This window comes from Oncorhynchus nerka, linkage group LG24 (assembly GCF_034236695.1).
Source record: "Oncorhynchus nerka isolate Pitt River linkage group LG24, Oner_Uvic_2.0, whole genome shotgun sequence".
Taxonomy (NCBI): Eukaryota; Metazoa; Chordata; class Actinopteri; order Salmoniformes; family Salmonidae; genus Oncorhynchus; species Oncorhynchus nerka.
The window spans coordinates 78,630,471-78,649,356 of record NC_088419.1 but is presented as its reverse complement, the minus strand read 5'-3'; the positions used below and the strand labels follow the sequence as shown (position 1 = coordinate 78,649,356).

At 43.9% G+C, this 18,886-nt stretch overlaps 2 protein-coding genes across 2 annotated transcripts in view; both read right to left on the bottom strand.

Moving 5' to 3' along the window:
- The window catches only part of naprt (nicotinate phosphoribosyltransferase), a 32,703-nt gene extending 24,572 nt beyond the window's left edge, over window positions 1-8,131 (bottom strand). Inside the window, exon 1 of the mRNA XM_029649054.2 lies at window positions 7,623-8,131. Within this exon, the coding sequence (XP_029504914.1) occupies window positions 7,623-8,037 (415 nt within the window). The 5' untranslated portion in view covers window positions 8,038-8,131. The remainder of the gene's footprint in view (window positions 1-7,622) is intronic.
- A 697-nt stretch (window positions 8,132-8,828) lies between these two features.
- Window positions 8,829-18,128, bottom strand: lg24h8orf82 (linkage group 24 C8orf82 homolog). The gene is made up of 4 exons (XM_029649058.2): window positions 17,753-18,128; window positions 17,617-17,665; window positions 10,381-10,563; window positions 8,829-10,233 (listed from the first exon to the last, which is right to left on the bottom strand). The coding sequence occupies exons 1-4, from the start codon at window positions 17,921-17,923 to the stop codon at window positions 9,887-9,889; spliced, it is 750 nt and encodes a 249-aa protein (XP_029504918.1). The 5' UTR covers window positions 17,924-18,128; the 3' UTR covers window positions 8,829-9,886.
- Between the last annotated feature and the right edge of the window lie 758 nt (window positions 18,129-18,886).

Here is an 18,886-nt window from a genome sequence, read left to right as displayed (position 1 = left end):
GCCCTGCCTAGAACCCCTGCAGATGTCAAAAGGAATACAAGAATATAAGACCACCGTGATCTAGCCTCCTATAGGCCTAAATAAAACAAACCCCTACCAGGATGTTCCGATGCATAAAAGCAAAGTAGGAACAAATGCAGTGGGAGACCCAGTGGGTCTCAGTGCAGTGGGAGACAGGCAGTGAGACCCAGTGCAGTGGGAGACAGGCACACTGGGAAGATGATTCCATACCAGATAGCATTAACCCGTAGCCGCTGCTGCTTGACACTGTCCAAGCATTTCTGCTGCTTGTGGACTTCCATGGAGAGATCTGGGAAGAACATAACTTGCTGATTCTTGTAGAGTTCTCTCCCTTTCGCCCTGGCTGCATTCACCAGCCGAATCTTATCTTTATAGTTTAAGAACTTCATTATCAGAGCCCTCGAGGGTGCGTTGTGGTTGGATCATGGGCCAGAAATCCAATGAGCTCTCTCAATGATCAAAGGAGAGCGGAGTGGCTCCAACACCAGAGCCTCGGGAAGCCACCGTTCTAGGAATGAGCAAGCATCGCTCCCCTCAGCGCCTTTGGGGAGATGTACTAGTCTCAAGTTCGATCTCCTGCTGCGACCCTCCAAATCAACTAGTTTAGAGGTAAGCAATTCAACCTTTTCCTCAAGTGCAGTGGTCATTTCCTGCAGGGCTATAATGTTGTCTTCTGTTCCAGAGATGGATGTATTTTTATTTATTTAATTCAACTTTATTTAACCAGGTAGGCTAGTTGAGAACAAATTATCATTTACAACCGTGACCTGGCAAAGATAAAGCAAAGCAGTGCAACACAAACAACAACACAGAGTTACACATGGAGTAAACAAACATACAGTCAATAATACAGTAGAAAAAGTATATATATAGTGTGTGCAAATGACGTAGGATAACGGAGGTAAGGCAATAAATAGGCCATAGTGGAAAAATAATTCCAAAAGAGCAATTAAACACTGGAGTGATAGATGTGCAGAAGATGAGTGTGCAAGTAGAGATACTGGGGTGCAAAGGAGCAAAATAAATAATAGTATGGGAATGAGGTAGTTAGATGGGCTATTTACAGATGGGCTATTTACAGATGGGCTATGTACAGGTGCAGTGATCTGTGAGGTGCTCAGACAGCTGGTGCTTAAAGCTAGTGATGGAGATAGGAGTCTCCAGCTTCAGTGATCTTTGAAGTTCGTTCCAGTCATTGGCAGCAGAGAATTGGAAGGAAAGGCAGCCAAAGTAGGAATTGGCTTTAGGGGTGACCAGTGAAATATACCTGCTGGAGCACCTGCTGGTGGGTGCTGCTATGGTGACCAGTGAGCTGAGATAAGACGGGACTTTACCTAGCAAATACTTATAGATGACCTGGAGCCAGTGGGTTTGGTGATGAATATGAAGCGAGGGCATACAGGTCGCCGTGGTGGGTAGTATATGGCGCTTTGTTGAGAAACTGGATGGCACTGTGATAGACTGCATCCAATTTGCTGAGTAGAGTGTTGGAGGCTATTTTGTAAATGACATCGCTGAAGTCAAGGATCGGTAGGATAGTCAGTTTTACTAGGGTATGTTTGGCAGCATGAGTGAAGGATTCTTTGTTGCAAAATAGGATGCCGATTCTAGATGTAATTTTGGATTGGAGATGCTTGATGTGAGTCTGGAAGGAGAATTTACAGTCTAACCAGACACCTAGGTATTTGTAGTTGTCCACATATTCTAAGTCAGAACCGTCCAGAGTAGTGATGCTGGACGGGCGGGCAAGTGCGGGCAGCGATCGTTCGAAGAGCATGCATTTAGTTTTACTTGCATTTAAGAGCAGTTGGAGGCCACGGAAGGAGAGTTGTATAGAACTGAAGCTCATCTGGAGGTTAGTTAACACAGTGTCCAAAGAAGGGCCAGAAGTATACAGAATGGTGTCGTCTGCGTAGAGGTGGATCAAAGAATCACCAGCAGCAAGAGCGACATCATTGATGTAAAAGAGTCGGCCTGAGGATTGAACCCTGTGGCACCCCATAAAGACTGCCAGAGGTCCGGACAACAGGCCCTCCGATTTGACACACTGAACTCTGTCTGAGAAGTAGTTGGTGAACCAGGCGAGGCAGTCATTTGAGAAACCAAGGCTGTTGAGTCTGCCGATAAGAATGTGGTGATTGACAGAGTCGAAAGCCTTGGCCGGGTCGATGAATACAGCTGCACAGTATTCTCTTATCGATGGCAGTTATGATATCGTTTATGACCTTGAGCGTGGCTGAGGTGCACCCATGACCAGCTCGGAAACTAGATTGCAAAGCGGAGAAGGTACAATGGGATTCAAAATGGTCATTGATCTGTTTGTTAACTTGGCTTTCAAAGACCTTAGAACGGCAGGGTAGGATAGATATAGGTCTGTAGCAGTTTGAGTCTAGAGTATCTCCCCCTTTGAAGAGGATGAAGGGGATGACCGCAGCCGCTTTCCAATCTATGGGGATCTCAAACGATACGAAAGAGAGGTTGAATAGGCTATTACAGGGGTTGCAACAATTTTGGTGGATAATTCTAGAAAGAGAGGGTCCAGATTGTCTAGCTCCGGCTGATTTGTAGGGGTCCAGATTTTGCAGCTCTTTCAGAACATCAGCTATCTGGATTTGGGTGAAGGAGAAATGGGGAGGCTTGGGCAAGTTTCTGTGGGGGGTGCAGGGCTGTTGACCGGGGTAGGGGTAGCCAGGTGGAAAGCATGGCCAGCCATAGAAAAATGCTTATTGAAATTCTCAATTATCGTGGACTTATCGGTGGTGACAGTGTTTCCTAGCCTCAGTGCAGAGGGCAGCTAGGAGGAGGTGCTCTTATTCTCCATGGACTTTACAGTGTCACATAAGTTTTTGGAGTTTGTGCTACAGGATGCAAATTTCTGTTTGAAAAAGGTAGCCTTTGCTTTCCCAACTGCCTGTGTATATTGGTTCCTAACTTCCCTGAGAAGTTGCATATCACGGGGGCTATTTGATGCTAATGCAGTACGCCACAGGATGTTTTTGTGCTGGTCAAGGGCAGTCATTTCTGGAGTGAACCAAGGCCTATACCTGTTCCTGGTTCCACATTTTTTTAATGGGGCATGCTTATTTAAGATGCTGAGGAATACAATTTTAATAAGAATAACCAGGCATCCTCTACTGAGGGAATGAGGTCAATATCCTTCCAGGATACCCAGGCCAGGTCGATTAGAAAGGCCTGTTTTAGGGAGCGTTTGACAGTGATGAGGGGTGGTAGTTTGGCCACAGACCCATTACGGATGCAGGCAATGAGACAGTGATCGCTCAAATCCTGGTTGAAGACAGCAGAGGTGTATTTGGAGGGCAGGTTGGTTAGGATGATATCTATGAGGGTGCCCGTGTTTGCGGCTTTGGGGTTGTACCTGGTAGGTTCATTGATAATTTGTGTGAGATTGAGGGCATCAAACTTAGAATGCAGGATGGCCGGGGTGTTAAGCATGTCCCAGTTTAGGTCACCTAACAGCACGAGCTCTGAAGATAGATGGGGGCAATCAATTCACATATGGTGTCCAGGGCACAGCTGGGGGCAGAAGGTGGTCGATAGCAAGCGGCAACGGTTAGAGACTTGTTTCTGGAAAGGTGGATTTTTAAAAGTAGAATCTCAAATTGTTTGGCCACAGACCTGGATAGTAAGACTGAACTCTGCAGGCTATCTCTGCATCTGATTGCAACTCCGTCTCCTTTGGCAGTTCTATCTTGTCGGAAAATGTTATAGTTGGGAATGGACGTTACCGCGGTTTTTGGTGGTCTTCCTAAGCCAGATGTATACCTCAGTCAGAGATTTGCCCAGCACATTCTTTGACTTTCTTTTTAACGTTGTCCACTGCAGACAGTACATTTTTCGAATTTGATAGAGAATTCTGCATTCATATCTTTGATGGCCTTGAGGATATCTTCGGAGCTAACGGCACTGCATGTGTTTATCCTCATAATCCTGGACTATCGGACCACCATTTTATTACGTTTGCAATTGCAACAAATAATCTGCTCAGACCCCAACCAAGGAACATCAAAAGTCGTGCTATAAATTCACAGACAACACAAAGATTCCTTGATGCCCTTCCAGACTCCCTCTGCCTACCCAAGGACGCCAGAGGACAAAAATCAGTTAACCACCTAACTGAGGATCTCAATTTAACCTTGCGCAATACCCTAGATGCAGTTGCACCCCTAAAAACTAAAAACAATTCTCATAAGAAACTAGCTCCCTGGTACACAGACAATACCCGAGCTCTGAAGCAAGCTTCCAGAAAATTGGAACGGAAATGGCGCCACACCAAACTGGAAGTCTTCCGACTAGCTTGGAAGGACGGTACCGTGCAGTACCGAAGAGCCCTTACTGCTGCTCGATCATCCTATTCTTCTAACTTATTTGAGGAAGATAAGAACAATCCGAAATTCCTTTTTGATACTGTCGCAAAGCTAACTAAAAAGCAGCATTCCCCAAGAGAGGATGACTTTCACTTTAGCAGAGATAAATTCATGAACTTCTTTGAGGAAAAGATTATGATTATTAGAAAGCAAATTACGGACTCCTCTTTAAACCTGCATATTCCTCCAAACCTCAGTTGTCGTGAGTCTGCACAACTCTGCCAGGACCTAGGATCAAGAGAGACGCTCAAGTGTTTTAGTACTATATCTCTTGACACAATGATGAAAATAATCATGGCCTCTAAACCTTCAAGCTGCATACTGGACCCTATTCCAACTAAACTACTGAAAGAGCTGCTTCCTGTGCTTGGCCCTCCTATGTTGAACATAATAAACGGCTCTCTATCCACTGGATGTGTACCAAACTCACTAAAAGTGGCAGTAATAAAGCCTCTCTTGAAAAAGCCAAACCTTGACCCAAAAAATATAAAAAACTATCGGCCTATATCGAATCTTCCATTCCTCTCAAAATTTTTAGAGAAGGCTGTTGCGCAGCAACTCACTGCCTTCCTGAAGACAAACAATGTATACGAAATGCTTCAGTCTGGTTTTAGACCCCATCATAGCACTGAGACGGCACTTGTGAAGGTGGTAAATTACATTTTAATGGCATCGGACCGAGGCTCTGCATCTGTCCTCGTGCTCCTAGACCTTAGTGCTGCTTTTGATACCATCGATCACCACATTCTTTTGGAGAGATTGGAAACCCAAATTGGTCTACACGGACATGTTCTGGCCTGGTTTAGATCTTATCTGTCGGAAAGATATCAGTTTGTCTCTGTGAATGGTTTGTCCTCTGACAAATCAACTGTAAATTTCGGTGTTCCTCAAGGTTCCGTTTTAGGACCACTATTGTTTTCACTATATATTTTACCTCTTGGGGATGTTATTCGAAAACATAATGTAAACTTTCACTGCTATGCGGATGACACACAGCTGTACATTTCAATGAAACATGGTGAAGCCCCAAAATTGCCCTCGCTAGAAGCATGTGTTTCAGACATAAGGAAGTGGATGGCTGCAAACTTTCTACTATTAAACTCGGACAAAACAGAGATGCTTGTTCTAGGTCCCAAGAAACAAAGAGATCTTCTGTTGAATCTGACAATTAATCTTAATGGTTGTACAGTCGTCTCAAATAAAACTGTGAAGGACCTCGGCGTTACTCTGGACCCTGATCTCTCTTTTGAAGAACATATCAAGACCATTTCAAGGACAGCTTTTTTCCATCTACGTAACATTGGAAAAATCAGAAACTTTCTGTCCAAAAATGATGCAGAAAAATTAATCCATGCTTTTGTCACTTCTAGGTTAGACTACTGACCCCTCCCGTCTCAGCCTCCAGTATTTATGCTGCAGTAGTTTATGTGTCGGGGGGCTGGGGTCAGTTTGTTATATCTGGAGTACTTCTCCTGTCCTATTCGGTGTCCTGTGTGAATCTAAGTGTGCGTTCTCTAATTCTCTCCTTCTCTCTTTCTTTCTCTCTCTCGGAGGACCTGAGCCCTAGGACCATGCCCCAGGACTACCTGACATGATGACTCCTTGCTGTCCCCAGTCCACCTGGCCATGCTGCTGTTCCAGTTTCAACTGACCTGAGCCCTAGGACCATGCCCCAGGACTACCTGACATGATGACTCCTTGCTGTCCCCAGTCCACCTGGCCATGCTGCTGCTCCAGTTTCAACTTCCACCTGACTGTGCTGCTGCTCCAGTTTCAACTGTTCTGCCTTATTATTATTCGACCATGCTGGTCATTTATGAACATTTGAACATCTTGGCCATGTTCTTGTTATAATCTCCACCCGGCACAGCCAGAAGAGGACTGGCCACCCCACATAGCCTGGTTCCTCTCTAGGTTTCTTCCTAGGTTTTGGCCTTTCTAGGGAGTTTTTCCTAGCCACCGTGCTTCTACACCTGCATTGCTTGCTGTTTTGGGTTTTAGGCTGGGTTTCTGTACAGCACTTTGAGATATCAGCTGATGTACGAAGGGCTATATAAATAAATTTGATTTGATCGCCTCAGTCCTGCTTCCACCACTAGCACATGAAGGTAGCACAGCGCCTTCGTCCTCAGACTCTAAACTTTCCCTCCTTAAGTCTGGCTTTATGGTGTGACTTTTCTTTGTCGGCATTGTGGGTTCGGAAGCTAAAGAACTATTACTGCCTTTCCTGGTACATTAAGCTTAAGGGTGAACTTATATCAGGATTTATTTCAAATTTTTTGTGGAGCAAAAAAGAAGCTCTGCGCCATACCGGAAGCCTCGGAAAGGAACTTCTAATGTAAATCTATGGCAGCACCCAAGGGGGCTTGAACTTTATCTCTCCCTGTAGATTTTGCGGTGACATAGTGTCCCCATGAGTGACAGAACACTGAGCCAATCACAGTGCAACTGGAGAAGATGACCAACTCTTACGCTCTGTATTTTCCGCTGGCTGCCCCTCCACCACACAAAGCACTAAGCTAGGCTGAAACACCTGCATTTTGGAGCCGCCTTACTCAAGAAAAACTAAAAAAGAGACCATGTTTGTATCTGGCTTTATTAACTCAATACATTTTGATTTATATTGTTTGCAAACTGATATGTGACACTTTAATGCCATAATAACGTTCAAAACAGGCACACAAAAAAAGTTCAACAGTTGGGCTCAAAACAGGTGTGGCTCTGACCGTTTGCCACTGGCTATTACCTGGTAGTGATCTGTGGGTGTCTGTAGGTAACTTTAAACTCTGGTAGACATCTGACCTCTTAACATGGTTGGGTATGTCCTGGGACAAATGGCTCCCAATTCCCCATATAGTGCACTACTTTTGACTGGTCCATGAACACTAAATAGGGAATAGGGTGTCAGCATTACTGACAATCTAGGAGACTCACGAGGAAAAGATCACAGGTGTCAGTTGAAGTTCAGTGGAGTGGTTACAAAGTTCACCGAGGACATACAGTGTTATCCATTTACACTCCCACCAGGGGTCCTGGTATTGGTTATATTCCTCATTGCGCAATCAAGATGACAAAAATATCGAATCAATATTATTGAAAGGAAACCATTGGCTATATAAAAACACACATATCAATTATATTGTGGCTAATTTGCTTTGCCTTAAAGCGCTATTCACTGACATTTGCTCTACAGAGAACTTAACGTCATTACCTCACCTTCGTCAGTGAATCGAAAGCTCCGTAGAAACAGGAGGCAGTCGTGCATTCCGGAGAACAGCGAGAAGCCGCCGCCGAACGGGTTGTCGCGGAAGAACAGTTCGAAAACGGCGGGCTCGTTGTGCCTGCCCGAACGCCAGTAGGCATATGCCATGGTGAACTGGTAGAGGTCCGTGAGAAGCGTCGGGACCCGCTCCCGGATTGACCGCTCCAGAGCTGTACATGACGGGCTTGACGGCGCTGCCATGATCCCCTTGCCTAGATTCATGTTCGGTTGCCGCCGCGATCTCTGGGACATGCAGTTTTCTAACCACCCCGCTGCCTCTACCTCTGTTGTATCACGGAGGTATAATAAGAAAGGTTGGTATGCGAGGGGAGAAGCGAACCCCGGACTAAAATAGGCTATCTCCCACATAGAATAGGGAGGGGCGTTTTACAGTTCTCTAGAGTAGGCCTGCCTACTCATGATATACATAGGATAGCGTCCAAAAACGCATCCTATTACCTATAGTGCACTATTAAGGGGTATAGCCAATAGTGACATTTGGGATGTAAAACAGTGTTACAATATTTTTGAAACATTGATCGTTGGAACATGGTGACATGAGATGAGCACATGATGTGTCAATTGCGTTGACATCAACCTAATAACTGGCAGTAAATTTCATAACCTGTCTCCTGGCCCTTTGCCAACATGCTCGCATCGCAAACATTGCCGTATTGGTCACCAATTCATCCCACACATTAAGCCAACATATATTTTAGTGTAATTTGTAGACTAGAGATAAGGGGAAATTATACAATGAAAGTTAGAAAATAAACCAACATGATATATTATAAAACCCATATGGATTTATGCAACAGCTTTAGTATGAGTAGGCTATGATATCCCCCAATGTCCATAAACTGCATATTTGAGGAACCATAGGAAAGGACATTGAGAAATCATGGCTCTAAACAGATGGGAACAAAACCTAGGAACTAGTGGATGTAAGTAAAAGTCAGTTTTTTCTCAGTTTTTTTAAACTACTGTAATTGTACTGTGATTTACACAGTGGTATATAGACCCCCCCCCCCCCAGTTAGTGTCCTCCTTGCAAAGCATTACACCATAATAAAACAGTTATAAAGGCATTCAGTGTGTGCCGATGCATTTTAATCATCATAAAAATGTTTCATCCTTATCCAGTCAATACAAATGCAAGGGTTCCCTTTAGAGGTCTTTATTCTCGAAGCAGAGGACCCATGGGTACTCTTATAGCAAAAGTAGTAGTTTATCAGTTGTTCGTCCACTATCTACAGAACCTACTGGCACATCAGCTATTAGTAGATAAACAGCTGAGGTTGCATCCCAAATGGCACAATACTCCCTACATAGTATTGTGACCAGAGGGCTCTGGTCAAGAGTAGTGCACTCTATAGGGAATAGGTTGCCATTTGAGACAACCTGAGTGTCATTGGTTGAATTTCTGTGGCCACTGCAAAGACATATTTCACAAGACTGCATAGTATTTCTCTCAGGAGGTCCTTGTAACCCAAAAGTCCCCGGTTTCATTCTCCTGGACAAATTCACGTAACATAAACAGTTGTAGCATTTGTCGACAGACTGTTTTATTTATTTCTGATTTTTCTTCACTGATCATTTGGACAACTCACAATTTCATATCTTTAGAGTTTCTGAATACGAGGGGACATTTGGCCCATAGACTTGCCCAACACTGGCTGAGAGGTTCCGTTTATAAGGGTGGAGACTTCGCTAGTACATTTTCGAATAAGTCGGCTCCAAGAACTCGATCAAGCATCTGACACAATTATGCAAGATGTTACTTCTGCCAAGATTACATTCACTAGACAGTGCAGAGGCAAAATGTTTTTAAATGAACGGGTACAACTTGAATTTGTCCAATAGGAGGAACTGATTATTAGCATTTTCTGACTGTTAGAATTTGCATACTCCTGACCCGTTTGGGCCAAATTATCATTACCGTTTTGATTAATGATGTGCACTGTTCTGAATATCACAGATAGTAATGTAACAAATATACATAACCACTCGTTGTCTACATCCCAAATGGCACCCTATACCCTACAAAGTTCACTACTTTTGAACAGCACCCTATCTACTCTGGTCAAAAGTAGTACACTATATATGGAATAGGGTGCCATTTGGAACATAACCATCATGTCCACTCTATATATTGCCTTTCAATTGGCAACTTTCGGGTATTCATCTTCTGCCCTCTGAATACAGCAGTGTTATTCTGATCAGCCCATCCCTCCCTCCTCTTCAGGGGGGAAACATCCTGCCAGTTCATTAGTCAGTGTGTGCTGTTGTCCCGCCCACAAGAAGTGTGTGGGCTGGTCTGATTGGTGTTGTTGAAGTGGGTACAGAAAGAAGGGGCTGAGCTCTATGGCGAGGGCGGAGCGCACCAAGCCGACGCCCCCCAGGCGCTCAGAGCAGGGGTGGTAGACACGCCCAGTCCCAGGATGCATGTAGAGAGACTTTGGACGGAACTTGACGGCCAGCTTGTCACCGCCCCAACAGAACGACAGTAGCTCTGGGGCTCCTCCTGTCCCCACATCTGTCAACGTACCCCCAGCGGTCTCTGTCCCTGTACCGGTAGAACAGACAGTTAGTTTGTCCTAGCTTCCGCTTTCTCTTTGGGGTTTATACAGGGTTAATGCAAAAGCACTTTGTGACAACTGATGATGTAAAATGGCTTTATAAATAAATGTGATTGGTTGATTGATTGACTGACCGATTGGTTGATTGACTATACCCCCAGCGGCGGGCATCAAGTGGGTGAACACCAGCGGACGGTCGTCACAGCGCAGGAAGTTTCTCTCGCGGCCACACAGGGACAGGAAGGGGAAGTCATCCTGGTACCGCCCACTCTCGTTCCTACGGAGACGAGTGAAGAAGAACACCAGGAAGTGCTTATCTGAAAACAGAGAGAGAAAGAGGGGGGGAAATAAAAACACAACCACTGCATAAAACACAATAAGAGTTCATTCTTACTATAAATCAAGTTACACTAACTACACTTAGCCTAGATAACACTGCTCCTGCTCTCAAAATACACTACATGACCAAACGTATGTGGACACCTGCTCGTCAAACATCTTATTCCAAAATCATGGGCATTGATATGGAGTTGGTTCCCCCTTTCATGCAATAACAGCATCCACTCTTCTGTGAAGGCTTTCTACTAGATGTTGGAATATTGCTGCAGGGACTTGCTTCCATTCAGCCACAAGAGCATTAGTGAGGTCGGGCACTGATGTTGGGCAATTAGACCTGGCTTGCAGTCAGTGTTCCAATTCATCCCAAATGTGTTTGATGGGGTTGAGGTCAGGGCTCTGTGCAGGCCAGTCAAGTTCTTCCACAATGATCTCAGCAAACCATTTCTGTATGGACCTTGCTTTGTGTACAGGGGCATTGTCATGCTGAAACAGGAAAGGGCCTTCCCCAAACCGTTGCCACAAAGTTGGAAGCACACAATCGCCTAGAACGTCATTGTATGCTGTAGCGTTAAGATTTTCTCCACTAAGGGGTCTAGCCCGAACCATGAAAAACAGCCCCAGACCATTATTCCCCATCCACCAAACTTTACAGTTGGCACTATGCATTTGGGCAGGTAGCGTTCTCCTGGCATCCGCCAAATCCAGATTTGTCCTTCGGACTGCCAGATATTGAAGAGTGATTCATCACTCCAGAGAACGCATTTCCGCTGCTCCAGAGTCCAATGGCGGCAAGCTGTACACCACTCCAGCCGACGCTTAGCATTGGCCATGGTGATCTCAGGCTTGTGTGCGGCTGCTCGGCCATAGAAACCCATTTCATGAAGCTCCCGACTAACAGTTCTGCTGACGTTGCTACCAGAGGCAGTTTGGAACTCGGTAGTGAGTGTTGTAACCGAGGACAGACGATTTTTACGCTCTACACGCTTCAGCACTCTGTGGGCGCGTTCTGTGAGCTTGTGTGGCCTACCATTTCACGGCTGAGCTGGTGTTGCTCCTAGACATTTTCACTTCACAATAACAGCACTTACAGTTTACCGGGGCAGCTCGAGCAGGGCAGAAATTTGAAGAACTGAGTTGTTGGTAAGGTGGCATCCTATGACGGTGCCACGTTGAAAGTGACTGAGCTCTTCAGTAAGTCCATTCTACTGGGAATATTTGTCTATGGAGATTGCATGGATGTGTGCTCGAATTTATACACCTCTCAGCAACGGGTGTGGCTGAAATAGCCGAATCCACTAATTTGAAGGATTGTCCACATACTTTTTACAAAGCATGTAGAGGTCTGTAATTTTTATCATAGGTATACTTCAACTGTGAGAGACGTAATCTAAAAAAAAAATCCAGAAATTCACATTGCATGATTTTTAAGTAATTAATTTGCATTTTATTGCGTGACATAAGTATTTGATCACCTACCAACCAGTAAGAATTCCAGCTCTCACAGACCTGTTAGTTTTTCTTTAAGAAGCCCTCCTGTTCTACACTCATTACCTGTATTAACAGCACCCGTTTGAACTCGTTACCTGTATAAAAGACACCTGTCCACACACTCAATCAAACAGACTCCAACCTCTCCACAATGGCCAAGACCAGAGAGGGTGTAAGGACATCAGGGATAAAATTGTAGACCTGCACAAGGCTGGGATGGGCTACAGGACAATAGGCAAGCAGCTTGGTGAGAAGGCAACAACTGTTGGCCCAATTATTAGAAAATGGAAGAAGTTCAAGATGACGGTCAATCACCCTTGTTCTGGGGCTCCATGCAAGATCTCTCCTCGTGGGGCATCAATGATCATGAGGAAGGTGAGGGATCAGCCCAGAACTACATGGCAGGACCTGGTCAATGACCTGAAGAGAGCTGGGACCACAGTCTCAAAGAAAACCATTAGTAACACACTACGCCGTCATGGATTAAAATCTTGCAGCGCACGCAAGGTCCCCCTGCTGAAGCCAGCGCATGTCCAGGCCCGTCTGAAGTTTGCCAATGACCATCTGGATGATCCAGAGGAGGAATGGGAGAAGGTCATGTGGTCTGATGAGACAAAAATAGAGCTTTTTGGTCTAAACTCCACTCCCCGTGTTTGGAGGAAGAAGGATGAGTATAACCCTAAGAACACCATCCCAACCGTGAAGCATGGAGGTTTAAACATCATTCTTTGGGGATGCTTTTCTGCAAAGGGGACAGGACGACTGCACCGTATTGAGGGGAGGATGGATGGGGCCATGTATCGTGAGATCTTGGCCAACAACCTCCTTCCCTCAGTAAGAGCATTGAAGATGGGTCGTGGCTGGGTCTTCCAGCATGACAATGACCCGAAGCACACAGCCAGGGCAACTAAGGAGTGGCTCCGTAAGAAGCCTCTCAAGGTCCTGGAGTGGCCTAGCTTGGAGTCATTAAAACTTGTTTTTCAACCACTCCACAAATTTCTTGTTAACAAACTATAGTTTTGGTAAGTCGGTTAGGACATCTACTTTGTGCATGACACAAGTCATTTTTCAAACAACTGTTTACAGACATATTTCACTGTATCACAATTCCAAGTATAAACACCATGGGAACACGCAGCCGTCATTACCGCTCAGGAAGGAGACGATTCTGTCTCCTAGAGATTAATGTACTTTGGTGCGAAAAGTGCAAATCGATCCCAGAACAGCAAAGGACCGTGTGAAGATGCTGGAGGAATCTGGTACAAAAGTATCTATATCCACAGAAAAAAAGAGTCCTATATCGACATAACCTCGAAGGCCACTCAGCCAGGAAGAAGCCACTGCTCCAAAATTGCCATAAAAAGCCAGTATACGGTTTGCAGCTGCACATGGGGACAAAGATCGTACTTTTTGAAGAAATGTCCTCTGGTCTGATAAAACAACTGTTTGACCATAAATGACCATCATTATGTTTGGAGGAAAAAGTTGGATGCTTGCAAGCCGAAGAACACCATCCCAACCATGAAGCACGGGGGTGCCAGCATCATGTTGTGGGGGTACTTTGCTGCAGGAGGGACTGGTGCACTTCACAATATAGATGGCATCATGATGTAGGAAAATGATGTAGATATATTGAAGCAACATCTCAAGATGTCCTTAAGCCATGTTACCACAACTTTGGAAGTATGCTTGGGGTCATTGTCCATTTGGAAGACCCATTGGCGACCAAGCTTTAACTTCCTGACTGATAACAAAGTCAAGGTATTGGAGTGGCCATCACAAAGCCCTGACCTCAATCCTAAAGAAAATTTGTGGGCAGAACTGAAAAAGCGTGTGTGAGCAAGGAGGCCTACAAACCTGACTCAGTTACACCAGCTCTGTCAGGAGGAAGTGTATTTGAAGTGTACCTATGATAAAAATTACAGACCTCTACATGTTTGTAAGTAGGAAAACCTGCAAAATCGTCAGTGTATCAAATACTTGTTCTCCCCACTGTATATATAATATGTGTGGCATGTCTATATAGTTTGTGCGGGGCATGTCTATATAGTTTGTGCGGGGCATGTCTATATAGTATGTGCAGCATATACAGTGGGGCAAAAAAGTATTTAGTCAGCCACCAATTGTGCAAGTTCTCCCACTTAAAAATATGAGAGGCCTTTAATTTTCATCATAGGTACACTTCAACTATGACAGACAAAATGAGAAAAAAAATCCAGAAAATCACATTGTAGGATTTTTAATGAATTTATTTGCAAATTATGGTGGAAAATAAGTATTTGGTCACCTACAAACAAGCAAGATTTCTGGCTCTCACAGACCTGTGACATCTTTTTTAAGAGGCTCCTCTGTCCCCCACTCGTTACCTATATTAATGGCACCTGTTTGAACTTGTTTTCAGTATAAAAGACACCTGGCCACAACCTCAAACAGTCACACTTCAAACTCCACTATGGCCAAGACCAAAGAGCTGTCAAAGGACACCAGAAACAAAATTGTAGACCTGCACCAGGCTGGGAAGACTGAATCTGCAATAGGTAAGCAGCTTGGTTTGAAGAAATCAACTGTGGGAGCAATTATTAGGAAATGGAAGACATACAAGACCACTGATAATCTCCCTCGATCTGGGGCTCCACGCAAGATCTCACCCCGTGGGGTCAAAATGATCACAAGAACGGTGAGCAAAAATCTCAGAACCACACGGGGGGACCTAGTGAATGACCTGCAGAGAGCTGGGACCAAAGTAACAAAGCCTATCATCAGTAACACACTACGCCGCCAGGGACTCAAATCCTGCAGTGCCAGACGTGTCCCCCTGCTTAAGCCAGTACATGTCCAGGCCCATCTGAAGTTTGCTAGAGAGCATTTGGATGATCCAGAAGAAGATTGGGAGAATGTCATATGGTCAAATTAATCCAAAATAGAACTTTTTGGTAAAAACTCAACTCGTCGTGTTTGGAGGACAAAGAATGCTGAGTTGCATCCAAAGAACACCATACCCACTGTGAAGCATGGGGGTAGAAACATCATGCTTTGGGGCTGTTTTTCTGCAAAGGGACCAGGACGACTGATCCGTGTAAAGGAAAAAATGAATGGGGCCATGTATCGTGAGATTTTGAGTGAAAACCTCCTTCCATCAGCAAGGGCATTGAAGATGAAACGTGGCTGGGTCTTTCAGCATGACAATGATCCCAAACACACCGCCCTGGCAACAAAGGAGTGGCTTCGTAAGAAGCATTTCAAGGTCCTGGAGTGGCCTAGCCAGTCTCCAGATCTCAACCCCATAGACAATCTTTGGAGGGAGTTGAAAGTCCGTGTTGCCCAGCAACAGCCCCAAACATCACTGCTGTAGAGGAGATCTGCATGGAGGAATTGGCCAAAATACCAGCAACAGTGTGTGAAAACCTTGTGAAGACTTACAGAAAACATTTGACCTCTGTCATTGCCAACAAAGAGTATATAACAAAGTATTGAGAAACTTTTGTTATTGACCAAATACTTATTTCCCACCATAATTAGCAAATCAATTCATTAAAAATCCTACAATGTGATTTTCTGTATTTTTTTCCCTCATTTTGCCTGTCATAGTTGAAGTGTACCTATGATGAAAATTACAGGCCTCTCTCATCTTTTTAAGTGGGAGAACTTGCACAATTGGTGGCTGACTAAATACTTTTTTGCCCCACTGTATATATAATGTGTGGCATGTCTATATAATACATGGGCATGTCTATATAATACGTGCGGCATGTCTATATAATACGTGCGGCATGTCTATATAATACGTGCGGCATGTCTATATAATACGTGCGGCATGTCTATATAATACGTGCGGCATGTATATATAGTATGTGGGGCATGTATATATAGTATGTGCGGCATGTATATATAATATGTGCGGCATGTCTATATAATACGTGCGGCATGTCTTTATAGTATGTGCGGCATGTCTATATAATACGTGCGGCATGTCTATAATACGTGCGGCATGTCTATATAATACGTGCGGCATGTCTATATAATACGTGCGGCATGTCTATATAATACGTGCGGCATGTATATATAGTATGTGGGGCATGTATATATAGTATGTGCGGCATGTATATATAGTATGTGCGGCATGTCTATATAGTATGTGCGGCATGTCTATATAGTATGTGCGGCATGTCTATATAATACGTGCGGCATGTCTATATAATACGTGCGGCATGTCTTTATAGTATGTGCGGCATGTCTATATAGTATGTGCGGCATGTCTATATAATACGTGCGGCATGTCTATATAATACGTGCGGCATGTCTATATAGTATGTGTGGCATGTCTATATAGTATGCGCAGCATGTATATATAGTATGTGCAGCATGTATATATAGTATGTGCAGCATGTATATATAGTATGCGCAGCATGTATATATAGTATGTGCAGCATGTATATATAGTATGCGCAGCATGTCTTTATAGTATGCGCAGCATGTATATATAGTATGCGCAGCATGTATATATAGTATGCGCAGCATGTATATATAGTATGTGCAGCATGTATATATAGTATGCGCAGCATGTCTTTATAGTATGCGCAGCATGTATATATAGTATGTGCAGCATGTATATATAGTATGCGCAGCATGTATATATAGTATGTGCAGCATGTATATATAGTATGTGCAGCATGTATATATAGTATGTGCAGCATGTATATATAGTATGTGCAGCATGTATATATAGTATGTGCAGCATGTATATATAGTATGTGCAGCATGTCTTTATAGTATGTGCAGCATGTATATATAGTATGTGCAGCATGTCTTTATAGTATGTGCAGCATGTATATATAGTATGCGCAGCATGTCTTTATAGTATGTGCAGCATGTCTTTATAGTATGCATGTCTTTATAGTATGTGCAGCATGTCTTTATAGTATGTGCAGCATGTGCAGCATGTATATATAGTATGTGCAGCATGTATGCCTGAAAGCTGTACAACAGATGCAAGTTTATCCACATTTATAAATGCATCCCAAATGGCACCCTATTCCATACATACAGTAGTGCACAAATATTGTGTCCTCGTCAGAATTAGTGCACTACATAGGGGATAGGGTGTACCATTAGCATGCTCCGTGTTCTGCCGACTAAGATTGCAGAACATTGAGTACAGGTTCTGTCCTTTAACCCTGAGCGTACACTACATCACCTCCATATGTTCTCTAGGTGGGAGCTGAACGCCAAACACAGGGGCTGTTGTGGGAAGCAGGCAACCCCCACACACACAGTCTTACAGTAATGCTTGGAACATGACATACGACTATACTGAGGATCAGCTTGTGTAGTAGCAGGGATAATCATGTTTACTACAGAATATGAAGACTGAATAATGAAGGTCACCACAGCATCTCATATATAACCACGGGCAGAGATGATAAGATAACCGACAGGTTGTCTAAATTCATGTCAATGTAACCTCTGTAAGAGCGTCATTTTTACATCTGGAATGAGGTCACTAGACTGCTCTGTGTGTGTGTGTGTGTGTGTACTTTAAATACCTTTGAAACACGTGACAAAGTTTTTCACTTTAGTGTCATCAAGGAACAGCTGTGGTAAAAACAGAAGTTTAGTTAGCTGATCACTGCAACGAAACAATTCACTATTTAGTTGTATTTTTTTGTGTAAGACATTCACCTGCCCTTGGTGGTCAATGTAGTAGAAGTACTCCCGAATGCGCGGTTCGGGGCTCTGGCCTTGTATGTAGGTGACGTTAGTACGTGTACCAAACTGGGTTACAAACCGCACTACACTGAGGTACCGCAACACCCTCTGCCCACTGTTGACAACCACAGCCCCGCACAACATACTGAAACGACCCGGGAGAACGATTGGACTTTTGTTCAACTGTGATCAGTGTCCTCCGTGCAGCGTCAAAAACATGGCACATACAACCGATGTACAGACTTCAAACGTGAGTGGAAATATTTTAGCTGACCTGTCTGTATCCAACTGATAACGTGATGTTATGAAGCTTTGGTAGCTTACTACCGGAAGCGCAGCTTTCTATGGCGGTCGGACAAATCCCTTTCATAAAGCCAGCTTACTGCCACCAAGTGGATACATTAAGATATACACCTAATACATTGTTACAAAAATACCTACTGTACTTTCAGGAACTAAGTATATGTTCTTCATTTTCTCCCGAGCCTTTAAATATGTAAATTTACAAATGCATACTGCTGGTTTTATTGCGAGAAAATAGACCATTTAAATATAGGCTATTGAAAAAGTATTTATTACAGGACCCACAAGTGCATAATTGTCCTACAGGCCTAAGTAAACTCCCTGGCTCTATTCCATGAAGATTAGTCTACACAGCATGGCTACATGAATAACAAAAAGGCCAACTTCATACCACCAATACATCTAATGATAAGAGTCATACTTTTAATATAACACTATACAGGCAATTCAGTGATAACAGTGGCGTAGTGTGCCCTTAAACAAATCTTGACAATTATCATTGAAATTCAACCGCACGGTAGGCCTATGCATACAAACGACCTCATCTTCTCATATAAGACATTCCAAGGGTTGAATTAATGGAGTCAAAGCAACATTCTGGACATCCAATCAGATGCTTCTTTCGCGGAGATGGGACGAAGTAGACAAAGCGGCCGATTCAGACGTACTGGTCATTGCTTGGTCAGAGACAAATTCCGTGTTAAAAACAACTGAAAAATAGATTTGAACGGTCATCAATCTCGGAATTCCAACTCGGGCCAATTGTTGGAGCTCCGACTTTACAACCTGAAGATCATGATTTGA